The 19,239-nt window shown below is 41.6% G+C and overlaps 1 protein-coding gene across 9 annotated transcripts in view; it reads left to right on the plus strand.

Annotated features, from left to right (window-relative positions):
• Positions 1-19,239, plus strand: part of camsap2a (calmodulin regulated spectrin-associated protein family, member 2a) — a 90,367-nt gene that overhangs the window by 21,863 nt on the left and 49,265 nt on the right. The window contains exon 2 of one of the 9 annotated variants that reach the window (XM_029706317.1): positions 16,674-16,798. The exons of 7 other annotated variants lie outside the window; for them this stretch is intronic. Coding sequence is in view for 1 of the 2 variants with exons in the window: in XM_029706316.1 (XP_029562176.1) it covers positions 17,335-17,433 (99 nt within the window). In the remaining variant the exon portion in view is untranslated. Of the gene's footprint in view, positions 1-16,673; positions 16,799-17,105; positions 17,434-19,239 lie in introns of those variants that run through there. One more of the 9 variants, XM_029706316.1, reaches the window with a different exon arrangement.

A 19,239-nucleotide genomic window follows, 5' to 3' on the forward strand; every position in this document is an offset into this window, starting at 1 on the left:
TCCCAGAAACCCTAGACCCACTCCAATTTGAATACCACCCAAACAGATCCACAGATGATGCAATCTCTATTGCACTCCACACTGCCCTTTCCCACCTGGACAAAAGGAACACCTATGTGAGAATGCTATTCATTGACTACAGCTCAGTGTTCAACACCATATGCTCATCACTAAGCTAAGCAACCTGGGACTAAACACCTCCCTCTGCAACTGGATCCTCAACACTGGAGCTCCCCCGGGGTGTGTGCTCAGTCCCCTCCTTTACTCCCTGTTCACCCACGACTGCATGGCCGGGCACGACTCCAACACCATCATTAAGTTTGCAGACGACACAACAGTGGTAGGCCTGATCACCGACAACGACGAGACAGCCTATAGGGAGGAGGTCAGAGACCTGGCCGGGTGGTGCCAGAATAACAACCTATCTCTCAACGTAACCAAGACTAAGGAGATGATTGTGGACTACAGGAAAAGAAGCACCGAGCACATCCCCATTCTCATCGACGGGGCTGGAGTGGAGCAGGTTGAGAGCTTCAAATTCCTTGGTGTCCACATCAACAACAAACTAGAATGGTCCAAACACACCAAGACAGTCGTGAAGAGGGCACGACAATGCCTATTCCCCCTCAGGTAACTAAAAAGATTTGGCATGGGTCCTGAGATCCTGAAAAGGTTCTTCAGCTGCAACATCGAGAGCATCCTGACCAGTTGCATCACTGCCTGGTACGGCAATTGCTCGGCCTCCGACCGCAAGGCACTTCAGAGGGTAGTGTGTACGGCCCAGTACATCACTGGGGCAAAGCTGCCTGCCATCCAGGACCTCTACACCAGGCGGTGTCAGAGAAGGCCCTAAAAATTGTCAAAGACCCCAGCCACCCCAGTCATAGACTGTTCTCTCTACTACCGCATGGCAAGCGGTACCGAGTGCCAAGTCTAGGACAAAAATGCTTCTCAACAGTTTTTACCCCCAAGCCATAAAACTCCTGAACAGGTAACCAAATGGTTACCCGGACTATTTGCATTGTGTGCCCCCCACCAACCCCTCTTTTACGCTGCTGCTACTCTCTGTTTATCTTATATGCATAGTCACTTTAACTATACATTCATGTACATACTACGTCAATTGGCCCGACCAACCAGTGCTCCATTGGCAAACCGGGCTATCTGCATTGTGTCCCACGACCCGCCAACCCCTCTTTTTACGCTACTGCTACTCTCTGTTCATCATATATGTCACTTTAACCATACCTACATGTACATACTACCTCAATAAGCCTGACTAACCGGTGTCTGTATATAGCCTTGCTACTGTTATTTTCAATTGTTTTTTTACTGTTGTTTTATTTCTTTACTTTCCTACACAAACACACACACACACACACACACACACACACACACACACACACACACACACACACATACCTTTTTCACACTATTGGTTAGAGCCTGTAAGTAAGCATTTCACTGTAAGGTCTACACCTGTTGTATTCGGCGCATGTGACAAATAAACTTTTGTGTGTGTGGTGTCATGGGTGCTTCTCTTCAGGTCCCTGTTCGGGCGACAATTCTGTAGCGGTATTGTTATAGAGGGGTAAAGATAAAGATCTTGTTTGGGCGCCAGGCCGGTATTAACCCTTCCGAAAGGAAAAGAGTAGGATAGATGGAGTACAACTCCCAGACACACAGACATCAGCAGAATAGACTGCTTAGAGTGTAGCCCGTTTGCCAGATAGCCAGTGGAGAGAAAAGACAAGACACACCATATAAAACATGTCACAGCACAGGGGTAACCCAACCAATAATACCTCATACAATTATAAATGGCAGAGCTATTTAACAGCAACTTCATAGAAACAATTTACAAGAAAGAACCTAGTCATCAACATTAGAGGATTTGCAACAAGGTTGCTACTAATCCATGCGATCAATAACCGGGGCGGTCCCAAAATATAACAACCACGACCTAGAGTGGTAACACCGATGATCGAATTAAATACTTTACAACCTAAGCACACTGAAAATAACAAGACTTCTGCAGCATTGCACACACTATCAAACTGCCGCGCCAACCAAGCGCTACCCCCCACAGAGAGCCGGAAGTGCGATCTTTATTTTCTCCTTTCTGACTGCTGATGCGCTCTTAAAGTGGCAGCGCACGGTGAAGGCTCCGTGAAGGATTTCGCCACAACATTCTGACAGTGTAATTAATACATTTCATATATGCTATTGCTAAAATAATAATTTGGTTGTGTTCATGAAGGTGTTAGGTATTATGCAGTAGGTAGCATTAGAATACCATTTCTTTCTTTAATTTCAAATTAGTTTGTTACTGTAGGCTATATGTAAAATAAAATAAAATCAACTGTTCAATCAATTTTATTAGTGGAGTGCCTTTGATTCAACTATGAAACAGAAACCATATGTTTTGGAACATGGTAACGGCTTCTTTTTATAACGTTTTTTATAACGAGTTTACAGTCTAACCAGACACCTAGGTATTTGTAGTTGTCCACATATTCTAAGTCAGAACCGTCCAGAGTAGTGATGCTGGACGGGCGGGCAGGTGCAGGCAGCAATCGGTTGAAGAGCATGCATTTAGTTTTACTTGTATTTAAGAGCAGTTGGAGGCCATGGAAGGAGAGTTGTATGGCATTGAAGCTCGTCTGGAGGGTAGTTAACACAGTGTCCAAAGAAGGGTCAGAAGTATACAGAATGGTGTCGTCTGCGTAGAGGTGGATCAGAGACTCACCAGCAGCAAGAGCGACATCATTGATGTATACAGAGAAAAGAGTCGGCCCAAGAATTGAACCCTGTGGCACCCCCATAGAGACTGCCAGAGGCCCGGACAACAGGCCCTCCGATTTGACACACTGAACTCTATCAGAGAAGTAATTAGAGGCAATCATTTGAGAAACCAAGGCTATTGAGTCTGTCGATGAGGATGTGGTGATTGACAGAGTTGAAAGCCTTGGCCAGGTCAATGAATACGGCTGCACAGTATTGTTTTTTATCGATGGCGGCTAAGATATCATTTAGGACCTTGAGCGTGGCTGAGGTGCACCCATGACCAGCTCTGAAACCAGATTGCATAGCGGAGAAGGTGCGGTGGGATTCGAAATGGTCGGTAATCTGTTTGTTGACTTGGCTTTCGAAGACTTTAGAAAGGCAGGGTAGGATAGATATAGGTCTGTAGCAGTTTGGGTCAAGAGTGTCCCCCCCTTTGAAGAGGGGGATGACCGCAGCTGCTTTCCAATCTTTGGGAATCTCAGACAACACGAAAGAGAGGTTGAACAGGCTAGTAATAGGGGTTGCAATAATTTCGGCAGATAATTTTAGAAAGAAAGGGTTCAGATTGTCTAGCCTGGCTGATTTGTAAGGGTCCAGATTTTGCAGCTCTTTCAGAACATCAGTTGACTGGATTGGGGAGAAGGAGAAATGGGGAAGGCTTGGGCGAGTTGCTGTGGGGGGGTGCAGTGCTGTTGACCGGGATAGGGGTAGCCAGGTGGAAAGCATGGCCAGCCGTAGAAAAATGCTTATTGAAATTCTCAAGTATAGTGGATTTATCATTGGTGACAGAATTTCCTATCCTCAGTGCAGTGGGCAGCTGGGAGGAGGTGCTCTTATTCTCCAAGGACTTTACAGTTTCCCAGAACTTTTTTGAGTTTGTGTTGCAGGAAGCACATTTCTGCTTGAAAAAGCTAGCCTTTGCTTTTCTAACTGCCTGTATATTGGTTTCTAACTTCCCTGAAAAGTTGCATATCACGGGGGCTGTTCGATGCTAATGCAGAACGCCACAGGCTGTTTTTGTGTTGGTTAAGGGCAATCAGGTCTGGAGAGAACCAAGGGCTATATCTGTTCCTGGTTCTAAATTTCTTGAATGGGGCATGCTTATTTAAGATGGTGAGGAAGGCATTTTTTTTAATAACCAGGCATCCTCTACTGAAGGGATGAGGTCAATATCCTTCCAGGATCGATTAGAAAGGCCTGCTCGCTGAAGTGTTTCAGGGAGCGTTTGACAGTGATGAGTGGAGGTCGTTTGACCGCTGACCCATTACGGATGCAGGCAATGAGGCAGTGATCGCTGAGATCTTGGTTGAAAACAGCAGAGGTGTATTTAGAGGGCAAGTTGGTTAGGATGATATCTATGAGGGTGCCCGTGTTTACGGCTTTGGGGTGGTACCTGGTAGGTTCATTGATCATTTGTGTGAGATTGAGGGCATCATGCTTAGATTGTAGGGTGGCTGGGGTGTTAAGCATGTCCCAGTTTATGAGATGATTGTGGACTTCAGGAAACAGCAGAGGAAGCACCCCCCTATCTACATCGACGGGACAGCAGTGGAGAAGGTGGAAAGCTTCAAGTTCCTCGGCGTACACATCACTGACAAACTGAAATGGTTCACCCACACAGACAGTGGGGTGAAGAAGGCGCAACAGGAGGCTGAAGAAATTTGGCTTGTCACTTAAAACCCTCACAAACTTTTACAGATGCACAATTGAGAGCATCATGTCGGGCTGTATCAACGCCTGGTACGGCAACTGCACCGCCCACAACTGCAGGGTGGTGCGGTATGCACAATGCATCACCGGGGGCAAACTACCTGCCCTCCAGGACACCTACAGCACCCAATGTCACAGGAAGGACAAAAAGATAATCAAGGACAACAACCACCCGAACCACTGCCTGTTCACCCTGCTATCATCCAGAAGGTGAGGTCAGTACAGGTGCATCAAAGCTGGGACCAAGAGACAGAGTGAAAAACAGCTTCTATCTGAAGGCCATCAGACTGTTAAATAGCCATCACTAGCACATAGATACTGCTGCCTATATACACAGCCTTGAAATCATTGGCCACTTTAATAAACGGAACACTAGTCACTTTAATAATGTCACTTTAATAATGTTTACATATCTTGCATAATTCATCTTTCATGACTATCATGGTCAAGGATTTAAGGCCTCAGATCAGCTTGGCAAATGGAGACAGATAGCCAGACCCCCCTCACTCCCACAGGAGAGGAGAAGGGGTCCTGGGACAGTTTTATGACACCTCACGCCAATCGTAATTATTATGCAGCAGAGAACCCTCTCCTGCTCTTCAGTATCAACCAAAGGAATGCCTTTGTATAGAGAGACTGTTGGCCGCCCAAAAACTCTAACATTCAAAAAGTGAATATTGGAACAATATCTCTAAGATAGGAATGTTAGGAATGGTCAGTGGGGATCTAAAAAAAAACATGTCATGTTGTTTTTCATTTGTAATGTCATTAATAACTGTATAACGAAAATACTGTAACATGAAGAGCTTTCACACTGTATGTCAAGTTTACATCCTTTACGTTGTGTAGGAAATATGAAGAACAATGAAACTATTTTTGTTAAGATTTTTAAGGTGATTTTAGTTTTCTAACGAGATCTCCTTTGCACATTAACTAAGCCATACCCCGAATGATGTCTGAAGAGCGTGTCAGTGTGATGGAACTGCCCTTTATCGACCAGAGTGCTTAAAAGGACTCGCTAAGAATGAACATACCAGACCAGCAGACATGAAGCGTGAGCTAAACGTTACAAATGGTTGAAACTCTAAGACCAGAAAAGGTGTAGCTGTGGCTACACTGCTGAAAATAGTTAGACCTTTGAATCGCCACACGAGGTGAAGAAGATAAAGACTAGACCTTAACATAGCCAGTCTGCAGCTGGGCACGTAAAAGTGGTCCTAGAACTTTGATTAAAGACACGAGGTAGGAAGGAAGGAAATCCCATCAGTTATAAATATTGGTGTATCTGAAGATCTGTTCTGAAGAAACACTCCATTGGAGACAGGACAACCCATTGAGCCGTTCCCCATAGAAGGATTGATTGGTTTCAACAGAGGGACGACAAACAAAGACATCTTCAAGTAAATGCATTGCATTTCTTACCCAAACGGCGGCGGCTCATGTGTAAGGTATATCGTAACTGTGAGTGTAGTTTCCAAATGTACGATAAATGTCCCTTTCTCCCTATCTCTCTATTTTCCCCACCCCCTTCTCTGTGTAATAAGCCATCATATATTGTGAGTGCACTAGGGATTTTTGTCTCATATAATGTGTGTTCTGTGTTATTATTTAGTTAGTTAGTAAATAAATAATTAAATCAATTTGTGTAGAACTGAATTATCAGAAAAGGCTGGGGTTCTTGCGGATTCAAGAAGTCTGCGATGTTCAGAATGAGACTGATATGAGGTAATGAATAATAAGTGACTGTTATTGATATATATATAACTTATATCTTCTTGAGTTTAATCCGGGAGATGGTAACTCATTAAACAACTTCTTCCGTGGTGCCCCAAATTCCTACATTATTAATTTAATTGGGTAACAATTTAACATAGTTAGTTGTTTTGATAAATAACAGTCATCACATTAATGAAAGTCACGTCACGACATCTCATATGTATATACTGTATTCTATACTATTCTACTGTATCTTAGTCTATGCCGTTCTGACATTGCTCGTCCATATATTTATATATTCTTAATTCCATTCTTTTACTTAGATTTGTGTGTATTGGGTATATGTTGTGAAATTGTTAGATATTACTTGTTAGATATTGCTGCACTGTAGGAACTTGAAGCACAAGCATTTCACTACACCCGCAATAACATCTGCTAAACACGTGTATGTGACCAATAAAATTTGATTTGATTCAAATTGTATAAGCTTGTAATGCGTATTATGTAATATTGACAGACCTCAGTTTGTTTGAAGTGGTAATAATATCAGTTTTTCTCTTTATTGTGTCTCCATCGATGGCAACTGTCGGATCTATGGTGCTCATGACAGAAACGTTCTTTCTTGCCTTGCATTGGTGTAGTGTGAGTGTTGTCTTGTCATTCTTCAGCACCGTTGTGGAGTACAACGGCTGTGCAGGTGCCTTATTTTGCGCAGAGGGAGCTCCCGTCTCGCTTTGTTCATGGTGTCGACTAGGCTTGTTTTATTTGCAAGCTACTTGTTCGCCAATGACAGTGAAGTAAAGAAGTTATCCATGGTGACATTTCTCACCTTGCCAACATAAGGTTCCACAAGCCTCATCACCACATTCTACAACACTCGCTCACCTGCTGCCCGATGTGGATTTTTTCCCAGATACAGTATGGAAAGCCGTTCAGCATGTACTTGGTGTCGACGTCAGCGGCTAACCAAAACTTAATTCCAAGCTTGTCGGGTCTCCAATTGTTTCCGAAACAAGCTTATGTTGGGAACAATTGCTCATCAACAGTGCTGTTCTCTCCTGGTTTGTAACATGCAATGCTGTTCTGTACAAATGTGTTCCAAATGTCGGATAACATGGCAAATGTGTCTGTTTCCAGGCGTCGCATTCTCGTTTCTTTGTCATCAAAACGGTAACGCATGATCTCTCTGAAGTGACCCCGTGACATGGGTTCTCCAAAGAAAGGTATCCCATACATGTCTGACCAGAAGCTCTCCATATACACGCTCTTTCCACCAAATGCTCTACGGACATACAGGATTGACATGAATGCTTCCAGCTCATCAACAGACAGATCACAGGCAGTATCTCCTTGCTCCCTGTGCGACTCATCCACAGTACAGTCACTGATGTCCATGTCACATAAACAACAAAAGCTGGTGAGTACGCTGATGATCCTGATGTAGTTTTTTGCTTGAGATGTAGGGCCTGCTCTCTCAGTAATGACATTTTGTAGCATTAGCACCGTTTTGTTCTATCGGATCCATACGGTGCCGTCCCTTCCACTCTCCTGTCACTGTTTTGTTTGGTGGTGGCTCGAGCCCCTGCTCAATGCTTACCGTTCTGGCTTTTTTGCGCTTAGGCCTCAGGTGTAGGTTCAGAATCAGAAGAATGATCCTCATTATTAATTTCTTCTCCACCATCTGAGTTGTTTTCATTCATGTTCATTCATTCGTCTTGGTCTTGTCATTGTACATTTGCACTCTCTCACTGTGTACTCCATGTAGGCCAGAGTAGACTGATAAGACTGCTTGGATTTGGTGGACTGATACAGGGTACATACCATTTTGAGATTATAATTAGAATACACCAATATAATAAAATGGCCCTGTTCTTCATTCACAATCGGTGATTACATAATGATGCATCATTCGCTTTCCCACACTCACCAACTCACCCATTCTCCCCCTTTCCCCCCCATCATACTTTACTTCATTTATTTAATCTGTTGTTATACGTGTGAAATTAGTTTCGGTATTGTTTTTCAGGATAAAAAGAAATGGAATAGAGTTAAGCATAGGCAAAATCTTAGAGGAAAACCTGGTTCAGTCTGCTTTCCAACAGACACTGGGAGACAAATTCTTTTCAGCAGGACAATAACCTAAAACACAAGGCCAAATATACACTGGTGTAGCTTACCAAGATGACATTGAATGTTCCTGAGTGGCCTAGTACAGTTTTGACTTAAATCAGCTTGAAAATCTATGGCAAGACTTGAAAATGGCTGTCTAGCAATGATCAACAACCAACTTGACAGAGCTTGAAGAATTTTAAAAAGAATAATTTGCAAATATTGTTGTGCAAAGGTGTGCAAAGCTCTTAGAGACTTACCAGAAGCACTCACAGCTGTAATCGCTGCCAAAGGTGATTCAAACATGTATATTACATATATATTAGTGTTTTATTTTTCTTTCTTTCTTTTTAAACATTTTAGAATTTTTCTTCTACTTTGACATTACAGAGTATTATCTGTAGATCGTTGTTAAAAAATGGCAATTAAATCCATTTTAATCCCACCTTGTAACACAACAACATTTTGAAAAAGTAAAAGGGTGTAAATACTTTATGAAGGCACTGTATAAGAGTTTGGGACACCTGGAACCATCACGTGACAAAAACCTCCATGGGACCCTGACACAACGTCCCAAGAATGTTTAAGGTGCCATGACACAGTGTCTCAAGAACGTCCTAAAAACTTCCTCAGGGATGTCCCATGGGCAAAACTTCCAGGGGACCATGACACAATGTCCCAAGAACGTGCTAAAAACATCCTCGGCGACATCCCCGGGATATACCGGCAACTAGACAAAACCTTTAGGGGACCATGACACAACGTCACAAGAAAGTTCAGGGGACCAAGACACAACGCCTCAAGACTGTTAAAAAAATGTCACCCGGGACAAACGGGGAACTATAAAATGGTCTCCCATAGAACGTTCCCTTGAGACCGTCACGCAACGTCCTAAGGACTAGTAAAATGAAAGTCCTGAGAACGTCCTAAAACGTTTCTGACATGGTCCTCAGTGACGTCCTGGGAACGTGCAGGGAACTAGAGAAAGGTCCTCCAGAGAACGTTCTCTTTGGACCATCACATGACATTCTTAGAACGTTCTCAGAACATCAATGGGATAACGTCGCGCCAAAACCCTCAAGTGACCTAATGGGAACGTTGCCGAATGTCCTCAGAATGTCCCCTGTTTGCTGGGTTTATGCATTCCGTTCCCACTGCCCAGGATTGACTCATCAGCCTCTACAGTGTTTGAAGTACTGTAGATCAGGGGCCTGCTGATTTCTAAATCAAGTGTCAACTCGCTCCACTTGGGACACGTTGCTGTTCAGAACAAATAAGCAATTCTGAAATGGTAGTCCCGCGGAAATCCCCAATCTCTACTGATTGAATAGTGGAAACACATCAATCCACAGCAGTCCGAAAGACTGATCTGTATTGTTGTCTACCGGTGCGTACTGTGGAGACATTGTAATATGTATAGATTGCAAAGGTGTGTGGCTGCAGCATTGAAATGTCAACTCAGGAGATTGAGCAGCATCTGTTATTTAAGTAAGAGTCTATTTAAAGATTGGCTGTGTGGAGAGCTGATTGCAAGGATCCGTCACCGCAAGTGTGAAAATGTTTTTAAAGGGATAGTTTTCCAAAATTTTACCCAAAGGACAGTTTTTTATACAACATAGGAATAAAGAAAAAGCCAAATATATTGGTAATCCAGTTTACTTGGTTGTGTATTGTGTCAGCTAGTTATTGCATCAAATAGATCTTCTTTATACGACTTGTGTTTTGTCTACTATACCCATACTTCATCACAAAGTAGTTAGTGACATTGCGTTGTTTCTGAGAGGTGGTGTTACATTTTTAGATGCAGCTGTTGTCTTTATCTGCTGTGTGATGCTGTGATCTCTTATGTAATGGGATATGTCGCGTTAAACAGATTTGACTATATGTTCTGCTGGTCTGGCAAACAGAAGTTCTCTGCAATGCAGCTCTCTCTCTCCGTCCTCTCTCTCGCTCTGTCGCTCCCTCCTTTCTTTGATTCTGTCGCTCCCTCCTTTCTTTGATTCTGTGATGGACTCACACATCTGAAGACACTCGCTACAAATTGCAGCTGCCTCCCACCCACACACCAACATGCTGTGTTACTTACTTATGGTATACACACATACAGTTGAAGTCGGAAGTTTCCATATACTTAGGTTCGAGTCATAAAAATGTATTTTTCAACCACTCCACAAATTTCTTGTTAACAAACTATAGTTTTGGCAAGTCGATTAGGACATCTACTTTGTGCATGACACAAGTCATTTTTCCAACAATTGTTTACAGACAGATTATTTCACTTATAATTCACTGTATCACAATTCCAGTGGGTCAGAGGTTTACATACACTAAGTTGACTGTGCCTTTAAATAGCTTGGACAATTACAGAAAATGATGTCATGGCTTTAGAAGCTTCTGATAGGCTAATTGACATAATTGGAGGTGCACCTGTGGATGTATTTCAAGGCCTACCTTCAAACTCAGTGCCTCTTTGCTTGACATCATGGGAAAATCAAAATAAATCAGCCAAGACCTCAGAAAAATAATTGCGGACCTCCACAAGTCTGTTTCATCCTTCGGAGCAATTTCCAAACGCCTGAAGGTACCACGTTCATCTGTACAAACAATAGTACGCAAGTATAAACACCATGGGACCACACAGCCGTCATACCGCTCAGGAAGGAAACGCAAAGGAAACTCCTAGAGATGAACGTACTTCGGTGCGTTAAGTGCAAATCAACAATTCCAGAACAACAGCAAAGGACCTTGTGAAGATGCTGGAGGAAAAAGGTAAAAAGTATCTATATCCACAGTCAAACAAGTCCTAAACCGACATCACCTGAAAGGCCGCTCAGCAAGGAAGAAGCCACTGCTCCAAAACCGCCATAAAAAGTCAAACTACAGTTTGCAACTGCACATGGGCACAAAGAAAGTACTTTTTGGAGAAATGTCCTCTGGTCTGATGAAACAAAAATAGAACTGTTTGGCCATAATGACCATAGTTATGTTTGGAGGAAAAAGGGGGAGGCTTGCAAGCCGAAGAACACAATCCCAACCGTGAAGTGTGGGGGTGGCAGCATCATGTTGTGGGGGTGCTTTGCTGCAGGAGGGACTGGTGCACTAAACAAAATAGATGGCATCATGATGGAGGAAAATTATGTGGATATATTGAAGCGACATCTCAAGACATCAGTCAGGAAGTTAAAGCTTGGTCGCAAATGGGTCTTCCAAATGGACAATGACCCTAAGCATACTTCCAAAGTTGTGGCAAAATGGCTTAAGGACAACAAAGTCAAGGTATTGGAGCGGCATTCACAAAGCCCTGACCTCATCTTATAGAAAATTTGTGGGCAGAACTGAAAAAGCGTGTGCGAGCAAGGAGGCCTACAAACCTGACGACACCAGCTCTGTCAGGTGGAATAGGCCAAAATTCACCCAACTTATTGTGGGAAGCTTGTGGAAGGCTACCCAAAATGTTTGACCCAAGTTAAACAATTTAAAGGCAATGCTACCAAATAATAATTGAGTGTATGTAAACTTCTAACCCACTGGGAATGTAATGAAATAAATAAAAGCTGAAATAAATCATTCTCTCTACTATTATTCTGACATTTCACATTCTTAAAATAAAGTGGTGATCCAGCTGAAGTAAGACAGGGAATTTTTACAAGGATTAAATGTCAGGAATTGTGAAAAACTGAGTTTCAATGTATTTGGCTAAGGTGTATGTAAACTTACGATTTCAACTGTACTCTGGTGCTTCATACACACTCATGGTACACACATATTGTACATTTCCTGCCACTCACACACTTATGGTACACACACACACATACACAAACGCACCACACATACACAAACACACTCATGTCCGGTCTAAATCTAGCATGTTACTGTAATGACGTGCATTATAGCCTACACGTCATATCATATGACTCGATGATCAACAGCTGTAGATCAAGGTCATTGCTACATTTGAGCAACGTGTTCTGCTTTTGGACATACTCTAGTACATTATTTCTATTGTCACAATATCTCTTTGTATTATTTCAAAACCATTGGACTCTCCCAAAGGTTTTTTTTACTTTGTGCGTAAAACCAGTTCTACGGTGTCCATAGGACAGACTCAATTCTAATATGGACAAGCTACAATTAGATACACCAAAGATACAGTAGGTCTGCACTCAAAATATTTTGAAAAAGCTTACTTTATTTGAATTGTAACTCAGCATTCCCCATGCCATGTTGAAGGAGGGTTAGCCGTGGGAAAGACAATGGGGCAGAGCTTGACAATTCTGTCTAGGGATGAAAGGATGGATGCTAAGCTCTACCGACATGTGAGATGTTGCTAAGGCTGGGTCCAGAAGTTTTTCTGCTCTCTATCAGGCCTTTTTGCTTTTTGCTGTGTTTGCAAAGAATACCAATGGAAAGCAGCTCTACTGTAACAATTCCTAACAGTTTTGCTGATATGGGAAGGAAAGTATTTTTTGTATTTTGAAAAGGTTTGATAAGTTAGGAAGACCCTTCTTTTCCTAAGTGGTCTGTGATTATAGCTGTAGTTTGGTTGTTTAAAGTCACTGTGAAAGTTTAACTAAGTAACAGAGTAAGTTCCATCCCTCTCCCTCACTGGGCACGAACCTGGGACCCTCTGCACAACAACACTTCACACTCAGAAACCTGCATTACAAATATCGCTCCACAAAAACCATAGCCCTCACAGAGTAAGGGAAACAACTACTTCTTGGTCTCAACTACCTGCACAATGGACGCTACTAGCACATGCACACAGCTAACTAGCTAGCAATTCCTAATTTATACTTTGGTCAGCCAACCCAGACCCCTACAACTTAGTGAAGCTGAATTTACAGAGAGAAGAACTCTCCACCATATCTAGGGCTCTGTGGCTGTAAAGTCAATCTGTATTTCTTATGAATAATCAATGCAAGCTATTTGTGTGTATTGGAAGAATTGAATAACCTAGATATTAAGTAGTAGCATTGTGTAATAAACCGATCGGGTAATTAAGCTGTGTTTGGCATAGTTTTTCACGTATACTCCCTCTACGGCGCTTGATGTCGTCAGGCTACTCATTATTACGCACACCTATCACCATCGTTACGCGAAAAAGTGTCCACTTTAGGCCGGGGATTGTAGGCCTGTTGAGGGATAGCTCTAGTGTAAATCCCTCTAATATGGATATCTTCCATACAGGGTTCTAGTGTGATCTGCCCAGAAGAGTGTAGCCTACCGCCTATAGAAATATAACGACTACGAGGGCAGTTTCTAATTAGCAAAGCTGGTCCCATGAATTGCAAAGAGTTATGGGATATTAGAACCCTGTTGTCTTAACCTTGTAATCTTCAACCTACACGTTAACTAGCTGGCTAGATGTTTTTTGTCTTTTTCCTGGCATTAGCTTAAATTGCTATTTTATTTCACCAACCTTATGATCTGCTGCTTGCGTTCTGGAAAAGCAGCGTAGCTACAATGCTTTGGCTAGTACCATGGTTGATTCAGAGTGGTAGACACTGCATTATTATGACTCCATTGTCTTAACCTTCCTAACTTAAACCTAAGCATGGGTACACTCAAAATGTCTGAGTTAGTGGAGGCTCCTCAGAGGAGAGTGAATTTCATAAAAATAGTGAAACATTAAAGGTATCTTTTATATATATATATATATATATATATATATATATATATATATATATATATATATATATAATTCAGAACATTAACCATGTGTAGGTAGATGTGGAAAGATAGATACAAATGATTTGTTGCAAGTTGGGTAGGGGGGTTCACACCAAGCTCGGCTATTAAGCAATTCTTTAGTAAAGGTTGAATAGTCTATTGTTCAGCTAATAGCCCATCCTGCTAGCTTGTGAAAAAATGAATAATAATACTTTTTCCCCTTTCCACATGTTAAAGATTCCAATTGATAAAATGTTTTTAGCCACAATCGGCTAAAAACATTTTGATACACCTAGTATTGGATATGACAGAATATTGTTTTTTGCTAAATAGCGATTTCCGTAAATTAAGTTTGTGCATATTTTTTTGGTCATAATCGTTTGCCTCTACATTAACTAACATATTCCTCTCAATTGTAAATGTTTTGCTTGACTCGATATGACGTTATAACTACTTACATTTGCTTCCCCGTAATGTTTTGTCAGCCATCTTTGCTGAAGAAACTCACCAGGGAGGGGTGGCTCGCGTCAAATTCGTCATTGGAACCACTCGATATAGTTGGTCATGTAAAAACCTTGGGACCCAAATGCATAATGAGTGCTCTAACTCCCCCCTGTGGTGGTCTGGAGCAATGAAGCTGTGACACTGGGTACTTCTAAGCGGTGTAAGCTCGCAACTTTTAAAGGAGGAACCACTATATATGGTTTCTCTGGTGCTCTATCTGTGCTATAAGGGGTGCTGCTAGGATATGTATAACAGGGTATGTACGGTTAGGTATAAGTAGGTCTTCTCTAGTAAGACTTGAATGTTGTCTGCTAGCCGTACATCATTACAAAGTAGTTAGTGACATTATGCTGTTTTTGAGATGGTGGTGTTACATTCTTAGATGCAGCTGTTGTCCTTATCTGCTATGTGTATATTGAAGCTCCCATTTAAATGCAGGTTTATAAAATATTTGTGCATACTGGAATAAATAGGGGATGCTGTGGGGGTATTTGTTCAGTGAGTGTAATGGTTACTACTACACAGCAGTCAGTGTTGGGCAGGTTACTTTCTAAATGCAATCTGTTACAGTTACTAGTCCAAAATTGTAATCAGCAACATACTTTTGGATTACCCAAACTCAGTAATGTAATATCATTACTTTCAGTTGCAAAGGATCCATTGAACGCATTGGGTGTGTCATCATAGTGTTTTCTGACTTGTGGTCAGACTCTTTCAGGTAGGACTAGAACAAACTTAAACTTGCGCCTTTTTTCAATGCTGGATTGAATGTCATTGAGAAAACAGAAAGGTGTCATGATGTATTTTTCACAAACATTCTTTCTGAATTGAAAAGTAATCTAGTTTTTCAGAAGTGTATCTGTAATTTGATCACAATATTTTAGCTGATAACGTAATTGATTACGGTTCCAGTTTTGTTGCAGTCAGATTACATAGATATCAAGTAGTAGGATTGTGTCATGGACCAATCAGGTAATTTAGCTGTGTTTGGCACAGTTTCAAGTTTTCAGATGAAGCTGGTTGAGAGAATGCCAAGCGTGCAAAGCTATAATCAAGGCAAAGGGTGGCTACTACGAAGATTCTCAAATATAAAATATATTTTGATTTGTTTTACAGTTTTTTGGTTACTACATGATTCCATATGTGTTATTTCATAGTTTTTTGTCTTCACTATTATTCTACAATGTAGAAAATAGTACAAATTAAGAAAAAACGTTGAATGAGTATGTGTGTCCAAACTTTTGATTGATACTGTACTTGTTGGGTACAGTGTTAATACGCAAATGACTATGAGCATTTGATGTATTCAGTAAACATACCATTGGATTTAAAGATAGCTATTATTCACTGAGTATACAAAACATTAAGAACACCTGCTCTTTGCATGACATAGACTGACCAGGTGAATCCAGGTGAAATCTATGATCCCTTATTGATGTCAGTTGTTAAATCCACTTCAATCAGTGTAGATGAAGGGAAGGATACAGGTTAAATAAGGATTTTTAAGCCTTGAGACAATTGAGGAAGGTGTTCCTAATGTGTGGTATACTCAGTGTATATCCTTGCAGATTATCAAGTGGTCAAGTCACATCAAATCACTTTATATCTACCATAGCTTTGATTAGACTGATCATGTCAACATCATACTTTCAAAATCTTAGGTAGCAATCTTGAAATCAGTCATCATCATGAGTCAAGTCGACGATCTACTGGCAAATCCTTTTCAATCCTTGTCACAAGAGGAATTATAGATACAGTAAAACGTATCGGTGCTCATCGGCCATTGGACATAAACATTACACAACAAGTTGGAAATCGCAAATTCAACAATGGGTGGTTTGGAGGGAATCAGTTGCTAACTGCAACCTTGCAAAGCAATCACTAGCCTGCTATTCAGTGGGGAGGGTGTGTGGTCCAAGTCTGGGTTTAAAGATCTCTTTTCCAAGTTTAAAATTATAAACATTCAACATTGGCCATGCTGTTAATCCAGCATGATTTCTGCCGCGTTCGAAACAACTGGGAACTGGGAAATCTCAGACTTCAGTGAATTCAAGACAACTGGGAACTCTGGAAAAAACGATTTGAACTCGGAATTCCAAGTCGGGAACTCGGGCCTCTTTCTAGAGCCCTGACCTGAAGATCACTGACATCATGATTCAACCTTGTTTTTTCAGAGTTGTCTTGAAAGCACCATAAATCCAGAGAATGCCAGACTTTGATGACAAAGTTTGATGACAAAATCTGTCCACAAAATGACCGTCGCGCAACCTTCCTGTTCAATTGAGCACAGCACAACAAGGTAAGTCCAAAAATATCTTGTATGCTGCTGCATAATGATGTGCTAATCCAGGGAGATGTGTTATACTGTAGCTAAGAAAGTAATGTGTATGTTGTGTAGTAAGCTGTTAGTAGCCCATGTGCCTCATGTTGCTCGCAATGCACAATGATGGAAAAGTACTGGGTAATGGAGATGTACTGTTTAAGTTCTCAGGCTGAGAACTGCCTGCACCTGCTGATAGTTACGCAGCCTCAAGGCCGAGATAGTAGAGTGAGAAACCACAGTCTAGTCATGTTTTTCTCATCTTAGATACTTTGTATTTAATCCAATGCAACAATATGAAGATATGATCGACGGTAGGTTGTCTACACCAACTAGTATAAAGCGTGTTGTCTCCTGTTTCGCCACACAGATCTTTACTATAGACTACTGAGGTATTCTGTATGTGAATCTCTGTCTGCAATTGCATTTTATTACTAAAGAGTTTTATACCAAGGTTCTTGTGTCTGTGTCATCTATCTGGAAGACTGATTGTTGAAGGAAACTTACATCACCTCATGCAAAGGACCAGCCAACATTTGGCGAGCTTGCCAGGAGTGAGTGACCACTGCGTCTGGATGATCTTCGTCCCACTGTGCAGCGCATCAAATTATAAGGTAAGCAGACGCCTGTTAAACCAAAAGTCTGAAATTAGAAAAAGCACCGTGTGGTTGATGACTCATTCCAGTATGTAAGTGGCACCTCACTCATGGGGTTGATAATTACAGGAACAGTCGATACCTACATTTATATACAAGCCCGTAATAGGATGTACATGTGATAAATGACCCAGAACACCAGGTGTAATAGTTAGAAATTCCTGAAGGTCTAATGGAACCTTGTGTGAGGAACTTGGTTATAGATTAGGATGAACCAAGTCAGTACTGAGGTACTGGGTGACAAGTGATTGAAAGTGTTATATGCGCAAGGTGTCCTTACCTGAGGGAAGACACTGGTTTTATGTATGGTGTTCTTACCTGAGGGAAGACACTGGTTTTATGTATGGTGTTCTTACCTGAGGGAAGACACTGGTTTTATGTATGGTGTTCTTACCTGAGGGAAGACACTGGTTTTATGTATGGTGTTCTTACCTGAGGGAAGACACTGGTTTTATGTATGGTGTTCTTACCTGAGGGAAGACGCTGGATTTATGTATGGTGACTTTCAATGAGGGAAGGCATTGGTTTTGTTTTGATATATGTATAATTGGTGGGATTATAGATTTGGTGTGGGACAATTGTTGTATGAGTTGAGTGTATTTGATAACAGTGAAAGGATATATGCTAGTCAATATCAATAATTTCTATGTACTGAAATAAATCTAGACTGTTATAGACAACAAGTCTTTAAGACTAGTTTTTTTTCGTATTTAGTTTTTCACCTTTATTTAACCAGGTAGGCTAGTTGAGAACAAGTCCTTTATTTAACCAGGTAGGCTAGTTGAGAACGAGTCCTTTATTTAACCAGGTAGGCTAGTTGAGAACAAGTCCTCATTTGCAACTGCGACCTGGCCACGATAAAGCAAAGCAGTTCGACACATACAACAACACAGAGTTACACATGGAATAAACAAACATACAATCAAAAATACAGTAGAAAAATCCAAATACAGCATGTGCAAATGAGGTAGGATAAGAGAGGAAAGGCAATAAATAGGCCATGGTGGCGAAGTAATTACAGTATAGCAATTAAACACTGGAATGGTAGAATGTACAGAAGATGAATGTGCAGGTAAAGATACTGGGGTGCAAAGGTGCAAGATAAATAAATAAATACAGTAGGGGGATGAGGTAGATTAGATGGGCTAATTACAGATGAGCTATCTACAGGTGCAGTGATCTGTGAGCTGCTCTGACAGCTGGTGCTTAAAGCTAGTGAGGGAGGTAAGAGTCTCCAGCTTCGGAGATTTTTGCAGTTAGTTCCAGTCATTGGCAGCAGATAACTGGAAGGAGAGGCGGCCAAAGGAGGAATTGGCTTTGGGGGTGACCAGTGAGATATACCTGCTGGAGCGTGTGCTACGGATGGGTGCTGCTATGGTGACCAGTGAGCTGAGATAAGGCGAGGCTTTACCTAGTAGAGACTTGTAGATGACCTGGAGCCAGTGGGTTTGGCGACGAGTATGAAGCGATGGCCATCCAACGAGAGCGTACAGGTCGCAGTGGTGGGTAATATATGGGGCTTTGGTGACAAAACGGATGGCACTGTGATAAACTGCATCCAATTTGATGATTAGAGTGTTGGAGGCTATTTTATAGATGACATCGCTGAAGTCGAGGATTGTAGGATGGTCAGTTTTACGAGGGTATGTTTGGCTGCATGAGTGAAGGATGCTTTGTTGCAAAATAGGAAGCCGATTCTAGATTTAATGTTGGATTGGAGATGCTTAATGTGAGTCTGGAAGGAGAGTTTACAGTCTAGCCAGA

Source organism: Salmo trutta, chromosome 22, assembly GCF_901001165.1.
Source record: "Salmo trutta chromosome 22, fSalTru1.1, whole genome shotgun sequence".
NCBI lineage: Eukaryota > Metazoa > Chordata > Actinopteri > Salmoniformes > Salmonidae > Salmo > Salmo trutta.